Genomic DNA, 21,050 nt, shown 5'->3' with positions numbered 1-21,050 from the left:
TGTGAGACACAAATATAAAATCAGTTTCTAACAAACTATATTATTGATGTTTTTTGCTTGTTCAGAGCAAAAACGGCATTAGGAGATCTAGAAAAGTTCTATTTCGTTTTTATTTTTTATTTCAGACTTTTTATTTTCCCTTTTGAATTTGAATGGCTATTTGTATAGTTCTGATTTTTTCAACAAAAAATAATAAAACAGCTTCAACAGTGTTCTTTATTTTATTTACTTTTTTATCTGAAGCTTGATGATAATAGTAGCAAGACAGTCAAGACGAAGAGATGAGATCATTATGTGAGATGGGAAAAGGCAGGTTTTCTGATTGACTCAGATCAAAACAATATATAAATGGAGAGAAGATCAGCACTGGTTGCCATCAGGGGATTATTTGTGTTGCCCCAGAATATCTATAATCTTCCCAGTAGTGCTAAATTAATTCTTCAAGATAAATTACTGAATTTATGGAATTTGTCAGGCTTGAGAGCTACAACAAATTAGTGCATTAAAGTCACCGACTTTAACCAATGTCAGAAAAGACTTACCAAATACAAATAAGACATATTTTTGTGTACACCCTTGTACATCTTCTGGATATATTTCTTTTGCTGAGATTCATGCTGACATATCAAACTGTAAGGACACATTTATAGCATAAAAAAAATCCCTTGTAGTTATTAAAACAGCATACGCAGATTCAAAGAAATGTACAGCTCAGTAGGATAATCTAAAAATGTACAAAGTATGAATGTGCAATTAATGAAAAAAGCAATACTGGACTATTTAAAGTGAACAAACTGTGCAAACAATTGTGTGCAAAATACCAGCAGGAATGTTATTTGAAATGGAAAAAGCTACAACTCATTGAGTTTGTTAGGAGCAGTGATGGCTATATGCTAACAGCTGAAGGAGTTACAAAAACACTCTTTAGTTCACCTATGCAGAAGTTCAGAGCTCTCCAGTTCAGCAAGAGTGTCATGCATGGGGTAGGTAACATTTTAATTCTATATAATTTAATTCTACAATTAAATTATAAATTCTATAATTTAGATTCTTTCACTTGTTTATATGCATACATTTTTATATAGATATATTTTATTACAGACTCAGAGTCCAAATTACATGCAAAATGTATATCAACAAGACTCATTTCATCTCACCCGCAGATGAGTTAGATGAGGGTCACCTGCTAAATTACGGGCAATAAATAAACTGGCAGCTTAAACTGTGTTACTTTCAGTTGTGACATGTTTACAGGAGTACAACACAACATCTGCTGTAATGTTGTCGTGATTGTAATTCCCGAAGCTCCGCCCCTCGCGCTTAAAAAAGAACCCAAACCCAGTGACGTTTTGTTACAGTTGGTGTTGCTGGGGACTTAACACAGTGAAGAAAAGAAATGGCGATGCTCGGAGGTTTCAGCTCAGCACAGCCCAGGAAGAGTGTCCCTGACGGGAGCAGCGACATGTCGGATTTCGTTTGTCCGGTTTGCCTTGAAATCTTCGAGACTCCTCTAACAACACAGTGCGGTCATACGTGAGTATTTCGTGCTAATTTTACATCTCCCTCCCCCTATCCCACGTCTGCTACCACCAACGATGCAACGACAGCAGTTAAAAACAATGAGAGAAAAGGGATGGCGTTAAAGACATTGTTGGATAAAGTCTCAAAACGTTAAGCGTTCCTTCGTCTGCTTTTTGTCGAGACTATGCTGTTCTACTTTGTCCTAAAATTATGTGGAAAACCCCATTAAAACCTGCTAAATCAGTTTCAGTTTTGTTTACATCAAGAAGGAGGCCTCAGTCGGGAAATGTAGTCTTATTTTCCATTACAATGACTGATAGAAGTGCTGTAAAAGACTACAACTCCCTGCGCTTTCTTGAGTTTGGTACTTTCCTTCGGTTTTACGGAAAGCTCATGTTAGTAGCATAAAAAAGAAATGACTCCGCTAACAAAGTGTCTGAATAATTGATAAAAGAATAAACAAAAGCTAGATTTGAATAACAAAACCCTAAAACATATGATATTCAGTTTATTTCCTTCTGACCACACCATTATCGCATTCTTCCCTCTGTTTCCTGGCAGGTTCTGCCAGAGCTGTTTGCAAGAATGTTTGCGTCCACAGAAGCCTGTGTGTGCTGTATGTAGGACAGCTGTGACCAACTGGACTAAAGCTGCTGATTTAGAGACCCTCATCCACTCGTCGGTGGCAGCTTGCAAGGGATGTGGAGTTCAGGTATGTTTAATTGAAACTCGAGTAAGCCAAGACTATCGCCAGCTTCATGTGAAATATATTTGAGAACACCTGGTGACTAGAATTTCTATGTTCAGTTTGAAATTGTAATAATTGTGTTAATTACCACAAAGACTGACTTCTTATAAACATAACAAAGTGGTATGTTATTTGTTTCTTTACAAGGTTGGTTTGTCTCAGATGAGGAGCCACACAGCTGCTTGTTCAAAATACCAGGAGTACATTGAGGAGGGGGTGAGGAGCACTGCCCAAAGTCAGCCTGCCATTATCAGGTGAGGGAAGTGCTGCACAATCATTGCTGTTATATGGAAGGGGGAAAAAAATCATACTGCTTCACTGTGTCTTGTCTCTATGCTGTAACTGCAAAGTAATTTCCCTGCTGGGATGAATAAAGTACTTCTATTCTATTCTAATTAGAAGAATAAGAAAAAGTTTTGTATCTAATGATAGCCTTTTGTCTGGTTGAATAAATTTAGGGCTGCACTGATATACACTCTGGCCTTAATTTAGGAGCATAGTCTTGTTGTAACCCACTTCTATATTACCTGTTGCAATTTCATTGATTAGAATGGCAGAAAAAGTTGCACACACAACAGGGATAACCATAGCCTTTAGAGGATTGTGAAGGATGGATGGGGTAAATTCACAAACCTAGGACCGTGGCTGGAGTCACCACCCAGATACATCTGGGACATGGGGTAGCGCTTAACCAGAAACAAGGTCACAAGTGTCCTCTTCTTGGATGAAAGTAAATATAGCATTGCATTTGGTCCTGGCATCTGGGAAATTGGTAGAGAGACACAGATTCCAAATTTGTAGAGGTCCAGCATGAAGTTTCCAGAGGACTGAATTTTATGTCATATTAACTGCAAACCATAATCAACATTAAACAAGAAAACACTTGAAATGTACCACTATACTGTATGTAAAGACTTTATGAGTTTCAGTGTGTTAGCTGAATAACTGTTCAATGATATTCTAATTCAGTAAGATATCCTTTCAGACATTTACTGTCTCCTTGCCCTGCGTATTAAGGACAGTCAGCAGGAGGAGTTATAACCGAGCCATATCACAACTGTGTGAAAGGACAGTACTTCAAACACACTCAACTGCAGTAGAGATTATGTCATAAGATGTCTCTGGTTCCAGTAAGCTGTTAAGTTATGAGGGTGTATTTAAAAAAAAATTAATAAAATGGAATTACTTTTTGTTTTTAATCCTAAAAGAAACATTGACATGAATGTCTATAGGATAAATAACACCAACTGTTAAATTGTTTGCACAAGTGATTCCCTCACTGGTACTGTTTTAACTTTTAGTGTTGGAGAGGGTAATACTGAATAAGCTATATATTTGCTTATTCAGATAGAACAGGCAATATTCAGCTTATTGCCTGTTCCAAAGGCAATAGTCACCTATAGAAAATATTTGCCTATAATTGCAAAATAACTTTTGTTATCTTGGTTGGTGAGGCAACAACATTATGCTAAAATGGTATTTTGATTCTTTTTCTCTCTTTTTTTTTTTTTGGTTTGTTTTATGATTTTTTTTTTCTTTTTTCTTGAAATAAAGGGTGAAAAATATTCACGTGGGATTTTATGAGCATGTATTTTATGTTGACATGGGTCAGGATATAGTGGGGAAAATTTAATGTAAATGTTGCAGAAATACCAGTTTATTGATTGCAACTGATTGTAAACTTCAAGAAAAACTGATGATAGTTGAGGTTGTTGCTCTTCTTTTTCTACAGTCAATTCATTGACACCATAAATAAAAGCTGTATTTTTGTTTTTATTGGAAACTTATTATTAACCTCAAGTATAACAACTAATTATTATTATTATTTTCATATTTGCTGCACAGTTGTGCTATTTAATTAATCCATGGAATAATCACATTGGAAGCCTGTATTTTACAGGTATGAATTTGATTTATTTATTTATTTTTTTGGGTGTAGACTGCATGCAAAGAGAGATTTAAAGATAGAGGTAGAAAATGCTGGCACTTGAGAAAAGGGAATTTGAAACCAGGTTCTTGACAAACTGGTATTGTTGCTTACAGTTAAATATTTGGGGAGTGAAGAAAGCAAAAAGCTTAGTGCAAGGAAGTTCCAGAATGTATTGCATAGTAAAAAGTATTTTTGCCATACAATTGAAATATACACAGCGTTAGTACATTTAAATCCCTTTTTGGTTGAAGATGCAAGTCAGTAAAAGAAAAATGTAAAATGTGCATTATAATAAAAGTGAAAGTAAATCTGCTTTTTTATCTGAGGTTGTATAATAATCTGCTGGTGTTGTTAAGTGGCCATCTTTGAAAGCGCATTGGCTCAGGCAAGTGACTCAAGTTTAAAGCTTAATGAGCACCGGTAATCTTACTGTATCCTGCTTATTTAAAATGCTTCTTTAAATAATAAATTTTTTATGTCAGAATTACTGAGGTATAGAGTTGCCAATGAAGTATTTATTTAGGTCATTTGGTAAAAAAAAGAAAAAATACTATAAAACAAAGCAGATTGTTTTATAGCACAATTCACAAGTATACAATTTACCAGGAAAAAATGAATAGTATATATAGAAAATGACAAAAGGAATATATTGGAAGCATAGAAGTATAATTACATGGGTATGGTGCTTCTTCTCTGTGTGTAAAAGTATGGAATTTGATTTGAAGTATTTTCCAAGTCTGGATAAGTATGGAAAAGAAAATAGTCTAAGAAAAAAATATTTGTATTTCCAGGCTCCATTCCCCACCCCGTACTCTCTGACTTCCTTTAATCGCCCCTTTCCTTTTGTCTCCTTTTCTTTCTCCTTCTTGCATGACATTCTCTGTGACTCCTGTTTCTTCCTCTCCCTACTTTCCTCTTTTTCTTCATCTGTTTTGGCTTTCCTTGTATTTCTTCCTGTCTTTCTTTCCCTATCTGACTTTCTTTGTTGAGTCCTTCCTTCCTCACTATCGCCCTTCCTTGTTTTCTTCTGTCCGTCAATGTGTTCTTTCACCCTTTTTAATGCTGCCCTCTATCCTTGTCATTCTTTTCTTGCCTTTATCGTTAACCCATTAATTGTGCCCATCCTTTCTAGCATGCATTGTTCTTTCCTTCTATATTTCTCTTTCCTGTCTTCCTTGTATCCTCCTTGTCTCATTCTGTGTCCGTTCCTCACTTCTATTGCCTCTTTATACAGTAGTATTCTTGGTGTCCGTCCTTCTGTTTCTTCTTCCTCTCTTTCTTTTCTTTCTTATATAATTTTTTTATCTGTCTATACATTTTCCCTTGTTCTTCCTTCCTCACTCCTATTTTTTGTTTCTTTGGTGTGTCTTCCATTCCTTCCTTTTTGTCTGGTCTATGCCTGTGCCATAAATAAAAGTTTTCTCCTGTAGCTAGTGACTGCCATCCCTTCATAGGGAATACATACATATTTTTAAAAAAGAGCTAAATGTTTGGGGAAACTCTGGGAATGTAAGTCAAGAAAACTATGGATTTTGTTTTTACATGAAAAATTATGCACCATCTCTTTTGTTGTCTCCCAGAAGTTCCTTAGTTTAATTAGCAAACCGAATTCATAACAAATTCAGCCTTACACTCCAGTTTCTTGTAATCATGGGTAAAAAGACTGATCACAGAATTATTTTTATTCTCGTTCTTCAGCCCGGTGCCAAACCGCTTCACTTTCTCCTGTCCCTTCTGCAACTGCCCGAACCTGGATCAGGACAGCCTAGTTGAACATTGCACTACCCAACATGCACGGGATACACGCCAAGTGGTGAGAAATCCACAAAGTTATGTGATCCTTTTTGTTAGTTTTTTTTTCTCTTTAATCATGACCAATAAATTGTTTATGGTTGCTTTGTTGCTCTCATTTTGTAAGGTGTGTCCTATCTGTGCCTCAATGCCTTGGGGAGACCCCAACTACAGGAGTACTGACTTTTTCCAGCACCTGAAGATCAGACACACTTTCTCCTATGACACTTTTGTTGTGAGTGCAACACCATCAGCAATAGACTTCGGTTTTCAACTAATCTCTTGTGCGACGTTTTTTTATTTCTTCTTTTGTGGTGTTCTGCAGGATTACGCCACAGATGAGGCCACTATGATTCAAGAGGCTGTACAGCGTTCCCTCATGGACAAGTGAAGTGTGAGGAACAATGTAGCAGCAGGGAAAGAGGAATCCAGAGAAGAGAGCAGGAGATTGTCTTGGAAAGACAAAAAAAACACACACTGTATCATCAATTTATCTATCCAGAGGACAGTTGTACTGAATCACTATGGATAATTATTATTTAAAGGGCACATTGGGTTGCATCTTCAAAATCTAAAAGATTTAAAATAAAATAATAAATAATGGTATGTGATTGAAACATATTGTACTGTTTGATTTAGGGCTGGAGTGTTTCCAGTGTGATAATCCTTTATCTTCCCCTCTACTGAGTCTGTGTTCTTTGTAGTTAGTTTTGCATCACTTTAACTACTTTTCAGTCATTTATTTAGTAATAATCTAGTGTCGTACGACCAAAAGCTTTCAAAGTTGTTTGGGGCTGAGAGGGGGGAAAAAGAAGTCATGATGTTATGAGAGGGTTCGACCACTAGGTGGCTCAATATCGCCAACAAATAAACTTTATGAGGGAATGTTGTCTAGCAACAGTAATAAATGATGTGCTAGCCAAGAATGGCTGTGCTTATAAAATAACCGCCGAGAGAGAGAGACAAGGGGGTATGTTTAAATCTATGCTGTTTATGGTTGGAGTGTTTTTTCCATTTTATTTTCCAGGATGTGCTGAAACGAATAACTTGTGTAGGGTCAAACGGAACCAGAGATGGTGGTTTGCTTCATTGTAATGTTCCTCCCTTTGTGTCTTTGTGCCTTCTAGTAAATCTTATTTCTGACTTCTAAAGTTAACAGGGCTAATCTAGATCATCCTGGGGACTAGCAGATCCAAGAAGGTCGGCATCAATTAGTTGTGTGGGTCATTTTTTTCCCCCCAATTTTTGTGTCGGTTATTTTGGCCAGTGGGGGGCACTAGAGTTCTACCTTTCCCTGACAGTGCTAGTTGTGACAACACTAGATCAACCTAGATTTCATTAAGTGTTTTTTCACATGCATTTTCATTTTGCTCTTTGGTTTTAAGTGCATTATACGATGGCATCACAGATATACAAAAATAGGTTTTAGTGAAATAATTTAGTCCTAGTGGAAATACAATGAATACAACTTTTAAATTACATGGTGAGGTATTATAACTTTAAATGTAAAGTGCTGTGACGTGTTGCTGGAATAGAAACTCGTAATAATCCAAAATACATTGCTTTTATATCTTCAAAATCTTAGTTCTTATATCGAACGCCACCCAAATATTGCTTGCATGCAGGGTTAGAAAATTCCAGCAGTGGTTTGTGTTTTCTAGGGCTGGGCAGGGTTATTTTTATTTTATTTTATTTTCGTTTTGCCTGTATGCTTTTGCGTAATTTTTTTCCAATAACTTTTGATGTCTCAGATCAATTTTAGACTGTAATACAAATTTTTACATGGAAACAATGCATTTTTGGTTTACCAACTGATACATGAATATCCTTGCTAGCAGATTAAGTAGCTCCCATACTGAACCCTTGTGTTTTTTTCTTTTATCTAGTGTTTGGTCCTACTTATAAGGCCTGTTGTGAACGTTTTTGTCCCCCTCTGATGTAGTAATGTTTTTATTTTACTATGCGTTTCTAATGTGTGATATTTTCCCCCCTTTTTGCAATATACCTTTGTTTTTCTTTCATCAGCCCTGCTGTCAGGGTGTGCTAAGTCCCAAGAAATTAAAGATTTTTAATTATTTAAGCTTTGGACTCTGATATCAGGTGCTGTGATTTATACCTATATGTATTGGAGGTGTGTTTGTGTGTGTTTCAGTCACTGATTACAGTGCATTGCAAACATATTCATACCAATTCGTCTCATTACAGCCACACCCGTCTATTTAATATTCTGGGATTTTATGTGATAGCCCAACACAAAGTCATACTTTACATTCAAGTACTGACCCCATGAGTCAGTACTTTGGGGTATGTGTGTACCAGCTCTGCACAGTTAGAGTCTGCAGTTTTCTCCATTCTTATTTATAGTCTGGGTCAAGATCATAATCTGTGAGCATTTTCAGGTCTTGGCATACATTCTGTTAGGTTTATGGTGACTGGCTTATTCTAACTAGTAGATCAGCTGGGTGTCTGGTGTGTTCCTTGATTTTTATAATGCCCTAACATCTGTATATTTTTCTCTTATTAACTCATAGGCAGGTTCATTGGAAGGGCACCAGACTAAAAGATGCTGAATACAAATGCATGTCATACTTTCCAGGACATTTTTTTTTTTGCTATTAAAGCCCTGTGTCAATCTGAAGTCACGCCTGTGTGCTTTGTGTTGCTTGGTTTGGTTTTAAATGTGCAATATATGGAAGTTGAAGTGGTGCAAACACTTTACAGTACATATTTAAAGGAAATCAATGCACAAAAGAATAGTCATGGTTAGCTTTCTCTGTTAGAATTAAGACAAAAATTGCTTCACAGGGAAGAAACTATGGAAATAAGAGCTTTCTATAAACCTTTGTTTTATTTTTAAGAAATGAGGACATCATACAATGTTCTTGCAATGTAACAACTTGCTGATGAAACTTTGGCTCTTCAGTGTACACTGTCCATGGGGAGGGGAAATTCTCACATCTCTTTCCTTTAGAGCCTTCTGTAGCTCTAATCACTGCAGCTAAATAATACTACGGCTTTATAGCTCTACAAAGAACCTTATAAACCTTATGTTTTCTTACCCCCCTCCAATCAGGTTTTTGCTCCTGGCAGACACAGGAGTGATGTTAGCTGTGAGAGAACTAACGAGACACTTGAGTGCTTCTGGGCAGGAAGGAAGTCGCATGGAAAAACATGGCAGAAAGAAATATTTCTTGTCTGTTTGGTGGTGCCGCCTAAGAGGGAGAAGGGAGCCAAAGGTGGCAAGAGAGAAAAGAAAGAAAGCACAGGGAGGGGAAGGAAGAGAAGGGAAAACATTAAATAAAAATTTCATAAAGTTCTCTGTGTTGTTTCTTTGATGAGAGCATTAGATGGTAGAGTCTGCAGGCTCTATGGAGGCAGCAATTAATGCAACATGTGCCCAAAGGGATGACGCTGGATTGTTTTGGATTAAGAGTACAATGCCACTACTAATCAAGACATTTCTCCACAGCTCTTGTTTTCACTCAGTGTAATGTTTTTGTCTAGCTCTCCTTTGATGGTTTAAAATCCAAAATCATTCAATCTGCAAATTTAGATCCCTGAGCTGGTCGGCTTAAACAGGCAGAACAGGTACAAGGGCCTTGCAAAAGGACGTTTTTGGATAATGCACCAAGAACGCTTTCTTTCTAATTCAGACTGTTTCGGAAACATTGCAGTAAACCTGTGCTATAATTATATGCTGTGCAAAGTATTCACCTCCTTGGATGTTTATCTTTATTATCGCTCTTACAAATCAATCATGATTTTTAAAAAAACAAGCAAAAACACTCTTTAATGTCAGAGTAAAAACAGATTTCTACAAAATAAAGACACATAGAAAATATTTCATATACAAAAGCACTTAAATATTCACCCCCTTCAAGTCAGTATTTAGTGTATGCACCTTCGGCTGCAATCACAGCATGATGGGTGTGGAACATGGACAGGTCTTAATCAGGATTGCATGTCTAGACACTGAAGCCTAACTGCATTCTTGCACGCTAAACTGTTCAAACTCTGTCAGGTTGCGTGGAGAACAGCTGCCATAAATCACGTCCTGCCACAAATTCTCTATCAGATTGAGGTCTGGGCTTTGACTGATCCACTTGTTGTCTTCAAAGCATTTCCAGCCTTAGCTGGATGCTTTGTGTTGTCTTGATGGAAAATAAATATTCTCTTCCAGATGAAAACAAAATGACCTCGAGGATTTTCCTATATTTTTGCTGCATTCATTTACATTCACATGCACCGTAGTCCTTCTATTTCTTGATGATGTATTTAACTGAAGTTCAGGGGATGTTCAGTGCCTAAGAGATTTTTTTATATCCATTCCTTGATCTATACTTACCAAGTTTTCCTTTGATTTACTTGAATTGTTCTTTTGTCTTCATGCTGTCATAGTATCCAGGAATACCGATTAACCAGTGAAAGGACTTCCAGATACAGGTGTCTTTACACTGCAATCACTCACTGCACTCAGTTGATCTCCATTCTACACATTGTGAGACACTAACACTAACACTAACAGTCTGGACCTGTGTTGAATTCGGTCAGTCAATTTAAAGGGGATGAATATTTCTAAATATTAATTTTATCTTACATATTATTATTCAATTTTCATTATTTATGTAGAAATCAGTTTTCACTTTACAAGGTTTTTTTTTGTCAAAAAAGATTTCATTTATCATGACTAATTTGTAAAATAGGTAAAAGAGTAACACATTCAAGGAGGTGAATACTTTTTATAGACAATGTAGAACAAAACCAGGTAGAATAAATTCTTTCTACCACAAGTTACCGTACTGTGTTTATTTATGGTTTTTGGAAAGATATCAGATTATAGTTTTAGTCAGAAGTTTTACACTTATTAATTGAAGAATTTGATTTTATGCTTTCAACGAATTTTCTTTTTTGAGTTTGAGTAACAGCATAATGACTTTAAAATACATTTCGGTGAACAAGTTTGAATTTAGCTTTACATTTTCTCCACTCTATCTATGGCCCTGATATTAAGGGCTAATTCAGTTTATTTCTTTAGGGCTAATTCACAAATGTTATTTCCAGGCACTTTACAAGACAGACGGATCCAATTTCCATCCACAAATATAAAGTCAAATCAATACAATCATATAGAGTCAGACTGAATTATATTACATTCAGACTGCATCCTAATTATAACACAGTGCAATCAAGATCATTTGATTCTGTCAATTGGTAAAAGGTTTTCCTTTCCAAGAAAGCACAGTCAACTGAATTGAGTCTTTGATTTACCCATTTACCCTGTAATATTTGGATAAACGTCTCTAAGCAAGTTGCAGGAAACCCACAAATTCTTTGTGGCTGCAAACTTGGTGTTGGCATAATTTTGGCTGAATAATTTAAATCCTTCTTTTCAGAGCTAATTTAAGGCACTAACTTGCCTTCTATACTCACTATACATATTTTTAACATTAGGGTAGAAAATAATTGTATGACAGAGGTGCAATGATCAAAATATTTTAAATAATGAAGGAATACTAGCTCAATAAACTTAAACACATCACAATTTGTTTTGTTAGTGCAGGTAAACATACAAGCTCTTCAGGAATGACCTTGATCTCAAGTGTAAAATAAAATGTATACGAATCAAAGTCTGGTATATGCCAAAAAAAAAACTGTTTAAGGTAGTTCTAACATTTTAGTTAAGAGGAATGACCAGACTAATGTCAGAACTTGGTCATTGGGCAGACAAGGTGCTTCTCTCTCTTGTCTCGAGCAAGAGAGACAGGCCCTGGAAAGTTCAATCTGCTAGACCATTTCTCAAGTTTTGCTGAGGCAGATTTCTGGAATGAGATGCGGGGAGTGTAAGAGGAGAGCACTGGGAGTTTGTTCACTGAAAAATTCTTCAAAGTCAGGAGAAACGGGAGGAGTGGGGATCCTGATCCAGGCTGCTGCAGCTCGGCAGGTCTGTCCTTTCAAATGTTTGAACAGAAAGTGCCAGTAGGCTTCCCCAACATCAATGCGAGTTCTACACCAACTCATCTTCCGCTTTTAAACTCTTAACAAGCGCACCTCCCCCCCCCCGACACTAGTTACGCACGCATACTCCTTGCATTGCTTGCCTGAGAGCATCGACTCTTAACTTTGATTTTGTATCGCCTGCAACCAGCCTGGCTCTGTATCAGCTGAACTGAATCTTTTCCGTCTTGTGTGAGTGTGCAGAAGTTTGTTCCCTTTAAAATCCCTTTAAAATCTCCAATATTATGGCTTCAAGAACTATAATAATCTTAAAATTCGTCAGCATTCTTATCTGACAGTTCTAATTGTTCTACAGAGAACAAGAATTGTTGATGAATCTGTTTTTTTAAGTCATTGGTGAGTTGTTGCAAAATTCCAAATCTCACTGTAAAACTGAATATGAATTGACAGAACTATCAGGAGAATTGCTCATTATTTATTTATTTTAAATCCTTACAGCCCCTATGCTAATATTTAAAAGTTCGGCCCTTTGGGGTGTAACAGTGGGTGGGGTTACGATGGTCTCAGGCGCATTTATGCATTCATGTGAGAATATGTCACAGAAGAATCGCAGACCAAGTGAGGCGATTCCATCTTAATTTTATTCCCCGTTCTCCACGCCCCTCTAGACCTACAGAGATGTGCATGGAGGAAAGCGACACCTAGGGCTATTATTCTCCCATTAATTTTTCCATTTGAAATCAAACCTCAGTGGGCATGCATGAGGGGATAAAAGGAGGGGCAGAGAACTGGCGAGGGGATAACCTCATCCGGAAGGTGGGATGACTGTTGTAGCTGCAGAAATGTCCAATAGGGGAGGCAATTTGACTTTCACAAGAGTGCTTGTTTACTTGCCAAGACTTTTTCATAGCTTCCTCTTCTTGCATGCAAACAAAGGACAACTACGGTTACGTTTTCACTTCACATGATCATGTACAGTGCCTTGCAAAGTATTCATACCCTGTAGACTTTTTTTTTACATTTGTTCATGTCACGACGCAAACTTCCATGTCTTCTTATGTGATAGACCAACATACAGTAATGCAAAGTTATGTAGGAATAAGATATATGGTTTCCAAGATTTATTTTTATTATTTATAAATCTTTCTTTATAAAAGCTTTAAAAGTGTGTTGTATTATTCATTGCCTTTACTCTGATCTCTGTAAACAAAGTTTTGTGCGACTGTTTGCCTGCAGTGGTCGCAAAATTGCTAGGCAAAGTGAAGGCTTCGGTAGTTTGCAAGCAAACATAAGTGAACAAACAGCATAATGAAAACCAAAGAAAGGGACACAGTGGGTGACACGTTTAAAGCAGGCGTGCACCGATTGCAGGTTTCTGGCCGATCAGCAAGTACCGATTCCAATTTTGGCCGATATCAGTTTTTTCATTTGAAGTGTCAAAAAACAAGAAATTTGCTGAGTTGGCAACAGTGGAGTGACTATTGTTAACTGCAAACATGCAGACATGACCTGGTGGGCCGGTCTATCAGTCAAACCTCTTTCACAGCAGAGCAGAAAAGGACAGTGACTGATTTTTTTTTACCTTTCCTGAGGTGTTATCCATTGAAGATCAATGGATAACATTGATTTCACATGTAAGTATCAGCCAATCGCTGATTTCCCGAAATTGAGAAAGTCGACACTGATAAATCAGTACACCCCTAGTTTAAAGCAGTTTAGGAATGTAAAGACTGTTTATGTATTGAGTTAAATATATTCATCCTTTTTGTTTTGCTATTTCAGTATTTTGTGTTGCTGGAAGTCCACACAAAAATTATGGACATCTTTAAGTTCCTACCACAGCTTCCTCTTAGCACATGTTCAAGGGAATTTATGTGTCTCAAATTCGTCCAACCTACCTACACACACAAACACACACCCCCTCGACCTCCAACTTCCTTTGCGAGGGTCCCCTTCAACTCCAGTCCCTCATCTCCACCCAGTTTTCCTCAGTGTTTCTTTAAAAAGCGCCAGTGCTTGCTTATCTGTCAATCAGATGTTGTCCTGTTGTGGCAGTGACGGAGGCGTTGGGTTGGGAGTGGAGGGTGGCTGCGGTGGTGTCGGCGTGACGGTGTTCATACATCTCCAGCAGCTTGCGGGCTGGATTTGTTTGATGATTAACCAGGCAGGTAGTGATTGAAACTGCTGACAGCAGAAATACTGACAGCTGATTTGAAAGACAATGGCGCCGCTCTCTCTACTTAACTTGTCACGGCAGTCAAAGCACCTTCTCAATTAACTTGTGATGTATCTGGAAAGATGGAGGGAAATATTGTCTAGATCAACACAAATAAAGAAATGTTTATTTTTGTAGGTTTGCACAAAAATGTTATCAACAGGTGAAGTAAACCAAGCAGAATTTTCTTATTAAAACTGATCGAAACATGCAGCTGAGATAGTTTTTTTTTTAATGTTTTGACCAGAGTGGTTCTTTTGTCAATTAGAAAATCAGAGCCAGAGCAACACGTGAAACAAAGCAAAGCATCGTCTGTCTCATAGATTGATAGTCCAAAACTTCCCAATTATTAACCGCCCCTGTAGTGTAACAGTTGTTCTCAGAGCTATTTACCTCCCTCCACTTCCTGTGCTTTGTACCTTGTGTCTTTATAGAAGGGAATGGATGATGCAGGCAGATCTGTCAGTCAAACCACACCCCCGCCCCCTTTAAGCGGTGTCTGCCGTTCATACACCTCCACTGGCTCTGGTTCCTCTTTAGCTCAATGAGTAACTAAGCTGCAGGTACTGAATCAAACTGCTGACAAGCACGTGAAGAAGAAGGGGGGTTGGCGGGGTGTAGGTGGATGGACGGAAAAATAGAAACTGAGGGGAGGACAGAGATGACAATAGCATCATTTTACATAAGACGGGGCCTTCTTCTGATCATCCAGCAGCACTCCCACCCCACTCTGCCGTATCATTTCTCCTTCTCACTCCCTAAGTAGCATCCTTTGATGGACTGTCCCCATCTCTCATCTTGTCCTTTTAGACAGATGGGCTCTGTCAGTGCTGTCATCACTGCCCAGCTAAACATTAATGACTTACTCGCCTGTCAAGTGTTGGCAGGGCGGAGGAGAGGTGAAAGGGGGACACCTCTGGACAAAACCAGAGATGAAAAGGAGAAGTGATGGCCTTATGTGAATGACAGATTCTTTTTTGTCTCTCCCAACTTGCTTATACGTATGTGTGCAATCAGCAGATTCTTGGCCTGATGTGAAGCCTTGGTTTTCTTCTCCTCTCCTGAGATGAACGTCTTTGCATTGTATTCCCACTGCCCCTCATTCTACCATTCTTCTCATTTTTGACATTCCTTCTCCAAACCTTGTGATCTTTTCTATACAGAACTTTCTGTAATTAGTGGCACCACCACTAAACAAACAGCAACATAAACGAAAGAAAACACTCAGACTTAGGCAGATAAGAAAGGACAAGATCAGTATTTAACAGCAGAATATGAGTCTATGCAACATTGAAAACAATGTTTTGTTTTCAAAAAACAACTTATCTGTCTTCTTACTCAATTTTATGTTGATTAGGTCAAGAGAATCATAGATGGACCTTTCCAAGTGAAAAAAATTACTTCCTGTTTTCAGTGTGTGGGACTTTGATATTTAAGCTGATTTCCTTAATATAAATTTGAGATCCAAATTCATTATAGATCTCTAACTGGTTCTGCTGATTTGGGTTTATTTAGTAAACCCAAGAATAAATTAAATTTTTTCTGTATTTTTCTTCTCCAGTAAAGAGACTCTTTTCAAGGACTGGTCTCTCTGTTTCTATCATCTCTTTGGTGTCTATCTTCCTCTGGTGCTCTCTGTTGTCACTCAGGTTTGTAGCCTGTTTCCTCAGATTGCTTCGAATGATTAACTTTTGGACTCAGTGGTGTGAATGAGTACTGCTGAGTAGACACTGAACACACCAAGCTTCTAGTTGCCCATATTTTAGAAGTGGAATTTTTGAATCCATGTAGTCACACAGATGGATGACTATTACCCTGAAGGAAACAGGACTTATTTATTGCCCTACATTTAAGAATATTTATTGTTGTTGTTGAAATTTTGCCACACTTTTGCTGAATTTCACAAATTCATGCTAGTTGGAAAGTTGAGCATGAATGCTACAGCACCTTTGCATAGCAGACTTTTACTAGTCCACTCCAAAACCTTCTTATAGTTTTGTTTTTTGAGCAGTCCAGAGATGGACTTACGGTTGTGTTTCAGATGTTTCTCTTGCATGACCAAAGTGTGCATGAGAGAAAGCACTCAAAATTATAGCTGAGCATTCTCTTTCAGGTTTTACTGGTGGAAATCAGAGAACATGGTTCCATCAGTCAGGGTAAGACATTGAGGTCCTAAATCAAACTTTTCCACAGCCAGGTACACAGAAAATTACATGAAATAGTGAATCTTTTCAGCATTCTGTGCAACAGTGAGATGCACAGAAAACCTCTCCATTTCCTCGCAGCCTCCCGTGGAGACGCCGCCCACTAGCTCTGCTTACCTCTCCCCAGGCAGCCTCTGTCTCTTCTGGGTTCCCGGAGCAATGATTAACCCCGGTTCTGATCAATGCTTCTGCTGACTCTTGATACATCACTGGAGCCTTTCAGCTGCCATGTAAGGGAAGCGTCAGGTCTGTGCAGCTCTTGACAGAGTCATTCCACTCCATCACCTCCTTCAAGGTATATGCACACAGATGGATGTACACATTATCTGAGAAACATACAAAAATCCTTGAATGTTCATACAGTACTGTGGAGTGAGGATACTTTTACTCAGTGTATTGCTGTGTAACATATTGTGCTACACAATGTTAACAATGTGAGAAGTTTTTTTAATAAACTTTTTTTTCAAGATTCTATATATTTTTGATAAACTTCTTTAAACAGAAAATGGGTATGAACGCTAGGAGTGATAAGTTATAAACATAGAAATTAGGGATCAAAATAAATAGCAGAATGCAAAGAGGGACTGTCAGTCATCACCCGGTGGTCCTTTACCTCGACAGCAAAGGAAAACCCCGATTTCCTGAAGATGACAGGAGGCACAATAGCAGAATGTTCTGTCAGCAGATCCTACTCACAGCGCAGGTTAATGATTCAGTGGCCACAGCTGAGCTGTAGAGAAGGATGAGCAGAGTGAAAAAACAGAGGAGGGAACCAGAATTAAGCTGCACCCGGGCTGTCATTACAGCAACGTTAGAAATAATGGTGGGTTTTTTGTCATTTTAATTACCATTAATCTGATCTCATACTTCAGCCATTACATGTCAAACATGTTTACCATGGGTCCATGTGATCAGTCACTCAGTTAACATGACAAAGTGTTCACTGGCATCATGAGTTCTTAGCAGAAATGCAAAAGAACAAGCTAAAGAACAGCCACTACTGTGAGATAGATATTGATGTGTTTGTTTAGACATTGTAGCTAGTAAAGATTTCTGCATTGCATGAATTTTGTCACTATGAAACTTTCTGTTTAATGTGTTCGAAATTAAAACTGAATGTTATAATTTTTAATCAATATTTAAAGTAAAAAAAAAGTACAAGGCACCAAAAACATAAAAATTGATGAATCTATTATGTCATTCATTATTTCAATTACAACACCCTCCTCATTCATTTGATCCACTGATGAAGAAATGTATAAAACTTTAAAAATAAATATTCAATTATTGCAGTAGAAATAATATCACCACATATATTGTTTTAAATCCACAATTGAATTATATGGATGAAGTGAAAAAATACCCCTACATTCACTATAAATAAATATAACTGGAGCATTTTTAAACTCATGCTTTACTTTTTAAATTTGATCAGCACATCACCACTCTTGTTTTCAACAAAATGCCAAAGGAGGTTCTTCCCTTAACACATTTATTTAAATGCTTCCGCTACTTACAATTGTTTATTTGTCATCCACCACTAAGGTTTCAAAATAACCTAAGGTTTAAGTTCTTTCTAGTTGATGGACTGGGTTTAATTTCATCTACTGGTGATTATAGGAGCATTTATTTTGTCACTTTTTTAATAAAAAAAAGCATTTAATTTTAATGCATTGTTAACATTCTTAACAACAACAATAAATAAACATCACATACAACAGCATTATTATTAGCATTGCTGATTTTTTTCGTTTTAAAATCAATTAGTTCATGTTAAATGTTTGGATTACTGGGATTGTCATGATTTATATGATTAGATTTGGAGTATCATGCAAGCAGTAGTACAGGTTGATAATGATAATTGGAGTTTGCTAAAGAAAATGCAAAACACACACTGAGAGCTAGGGAAAAGACTGGGTGGCATTAGGCAAAGGAAGGAACCACCATGAGTTAGTAGGAGATCCGATTAAGTACTGGGAGCTTGATTGCAAAACAATGTACTTGTGCCAATTAGAAAGATAATGCAGCTCTGAGGAAAGAGTAGAAGGTGGGCTGAAGGAAAGAGAGAAAGAGAAAGAGAGAGAGAGAGATGGCATAGAGAAGCAAGGTAGAATTGATAAACAGGGAAACAGACAGAACATGAATAATGTATAACTATGCAAGGAGTAAACAACAAACATGAGTTAGCCTAAACAACAAACAACAACTAAAGAAGATAAATTAAAAGTTAAGACAGAAACTAATAAATAAAAAAAGATAAATAAAATAAAATAAAAATACAAGCACTGATAAGTTTTTCTTTTCCACAAGGTTATTATACCACAAGAGACAGAGAAACCAGACAATACCTAATGTCCCCCTTCCAAGCCACTCTTTGCCAAACTCTCTGGAGACACCCGCCAGTAAAGAATGGGAGGGCACTTCCAACCTTCCTCTGCACATAAGGACCAAGTTAAAGTATTAACCCTCTGCTGTTTAACAATATTGCTGACTGGTATGTGGAAACAGGAGGGATCAAAGTTATCATGTAGAAGAGAAAAGCCCTTTTCACTGGGCCCTTACAGCCTGTCCACTCCATCTTACCAGCCCATTCATAGCAGCTACCCTGAGCAGCACTCGAGACACTCCCATCTTCCCCACTACTCAACTCCTTCATTCTACCCTCATTTTTCTTTTACCCCTCTTTTTTTTCCTAACACTTCCTCCTCTGGCTTTTTCACACTCATCATTCCTTGATGAACATTATATTAAATAATTCTTTGATTCCACCAGGAAAGCATCCTTTGGTCTCCATCCCCTCCATCAGCCACTGTCCATCCGTCTCTCCATCTGTCACCTGGCGGAGTAATCACATCCACAATTGATAAGGCTGGTTAGGTGGGTCATAAAAAGTTTATGCTTGTGATGCTGGAGTCTCATTTATTATCCCTGCTAATGTATCAGCTGGAATTGACGTGAGGAAGGGGAGAAGAGGGGGGCAGGGATGGAGAGAGTGCGAGTGGTTGAGGGAGCCACCACATTAAGGGATCATTACTGCTCTTACTATAGGCTCTGTCCCTACCTTTCAAAACTGGAAAAATCTCCCTTATGCTTTATGGCCTTGGTGAAGCTTTCTGTATTTAAGTGTTTCATGGCCACTAAGAGTTCAAGATGCTTCTGGCACAGGAGGTAGTTACCATCCTGTAACCACAAAACTATTGGCTTGAGTCCTGAAGCCTCTCTCTGATTTGTTTTTTATACAATTACAGTAAAGTTGAACAGTTTTTACTGTAACAGTCTAAATGGATTGTTTGGACATTGTGAGGACATTGTTTAGTACTGTTTACTGATAATTTTTTGTATATACAAGCTTTAATTGTAAAAATCTGATTTGGGGGTTGACGGAGTGCTGATCTTCAGCGGTCATTGGGTGAGAGGTGTGGTACATTCTGGACAGGTCTCCAGTCCATCACAGGGCAACACTGAGACAAACAGTCAGACATACACAAACTCATACGAAAGGGCATATTTGGTTCCATATTTAATGGACTTCCTCACAACGGCTTGTACAAAACTTACTGTCTGCATATGTAAAGCATAATAGTTCCCTGTAAAAGTATTCATATCCATTCAACATTTTTCACATTTCATCACATCATAACCACAAACCTCAATGTATTTTATTGAGATTTTATGTGACAGAGCAATTCATCGTGGACTATAATACTGAGGTAGAATAAAATGAGACAGAGTTTTTATGTGAACTACAAATAAAAGTAAAAAATGTGGTGTGAATCTGTGAAAGCAGGATGATACCCCTAAATAAAATTCAGTGCAAAACAACAGCATCATCAGGAAGGTCAAAGATACATTTGTGGAAAAGTTTAAATTAGGGTTAAGCTACCTAACAAATTGGAACCAAGACTTAACCAAGATGCTGATGCTTTTCTTAAGATGAGATGGGAAGGCTGGTAAGAGTGGAAGCAGGATGATGGAAATTTATACTGAGCAATCCTCAATGAACAGCTGTTAAATCTTACAAAAGTATGAGACTGAAAGAAGAATTTATCTTCTTGAAGTGCAACAACCCCAAACACACAATAAGATCCACAATAAAATAATTTGATTAAAGGATTTTAATCTGCTAGATTAATCAAACCAAAGCACAAACCAAAAACTACGACTGACAATCTCTGGCCAGACTTGAAAATCTATGATCTCAAATATTGTCCATCCAACCTGACAGCAGCTGCAACACCTCAGTTTTCTCATTTTTATTTGAAATAATACTGACAACCATGTATCATTTTCCTTCCATTTCACAATCACATGCTACGTCATGTGTTTGTATGTTGCCTAAATCACAACAAAGGAGTAAAATATGTGATTGTGAGGAGACAAAATGTTAAAAAGCTTAAGGCACTAGTTTACTCATCAACTCAACAGGTCACAGAGACAAGCGGTTGTGACTTATTTTATTATAGCCACAAACCCTCCACATGCATAACATTTTCCTATGGAAAACATTTATGAAAAATTATTCAGAATTTGCAGTGTTCACAAATGTATTGAGTTGGATTCCATGCTATGGTTTACAAATTTGTGTTTATTAAATTAGATATTGTGGAATGCTGAACAAAAGATTCAGAAATGCATAGTTGTAGTTCAGATATGACGTCCAAGTAACATGGGTACGCATGAGAGCGT

At 37.5% G+C, this 21,050-nt stretch overlaps 1 protein-coding gene across 1 annotated transcript; it reads left to right on the top strand.

Moving 5' to 3' along the window:
• The first annotated feature begins 1,324 nt into the window (after positions 1 to 1,324).
• On the top strand, positions 1,325 to 8,070 carry rnf114 (ring finger protein 114). The gene is made up of 6 exons (XM_028020507.1): positions 1,325 to 1,533; positions 2,083 to 2,233; positions 2,417 to 2,523; positions 5,898 to 6,012; positions 6,118 to 6,225; positions 6,316 to 8,070. Exons 1-6 carry the CDS (start codon positions 1,397 to 1,399, stop codon positions 6,379 to 6,381), a joined length of 684 nt encoding a protein of 227 aa, XP_027876308.1. The 5' UTR covers positions 1,325 to 1,396; the 3' UTR covers positions 6,382 to 8,070.
• The last annotated feature ends 12,980 nt before the right edge of the window (positions 8,071 to 21,050 follow it).

This window comes from Xiphophorus couchianus, chromosome 1 (genome assembly GCF_001444195.1).
Source record: "Xiphophorus couchianus chromosome 1, X_couchianus-1.0, whole genome shotgun sequence".
Taxonomy (NCBI): Eukaryota; Metazoa; Chordata; class Actinopteri; order Cyprinodontiformes; family Poeciliidae; genus Xiphophorus; species Xiphophorus couchianus.
The sequence above is the reverse complement of the archived record's forward strand: the minus strand, read 5'-3'. Positions and strand labels throughout refer to the sequence as shown.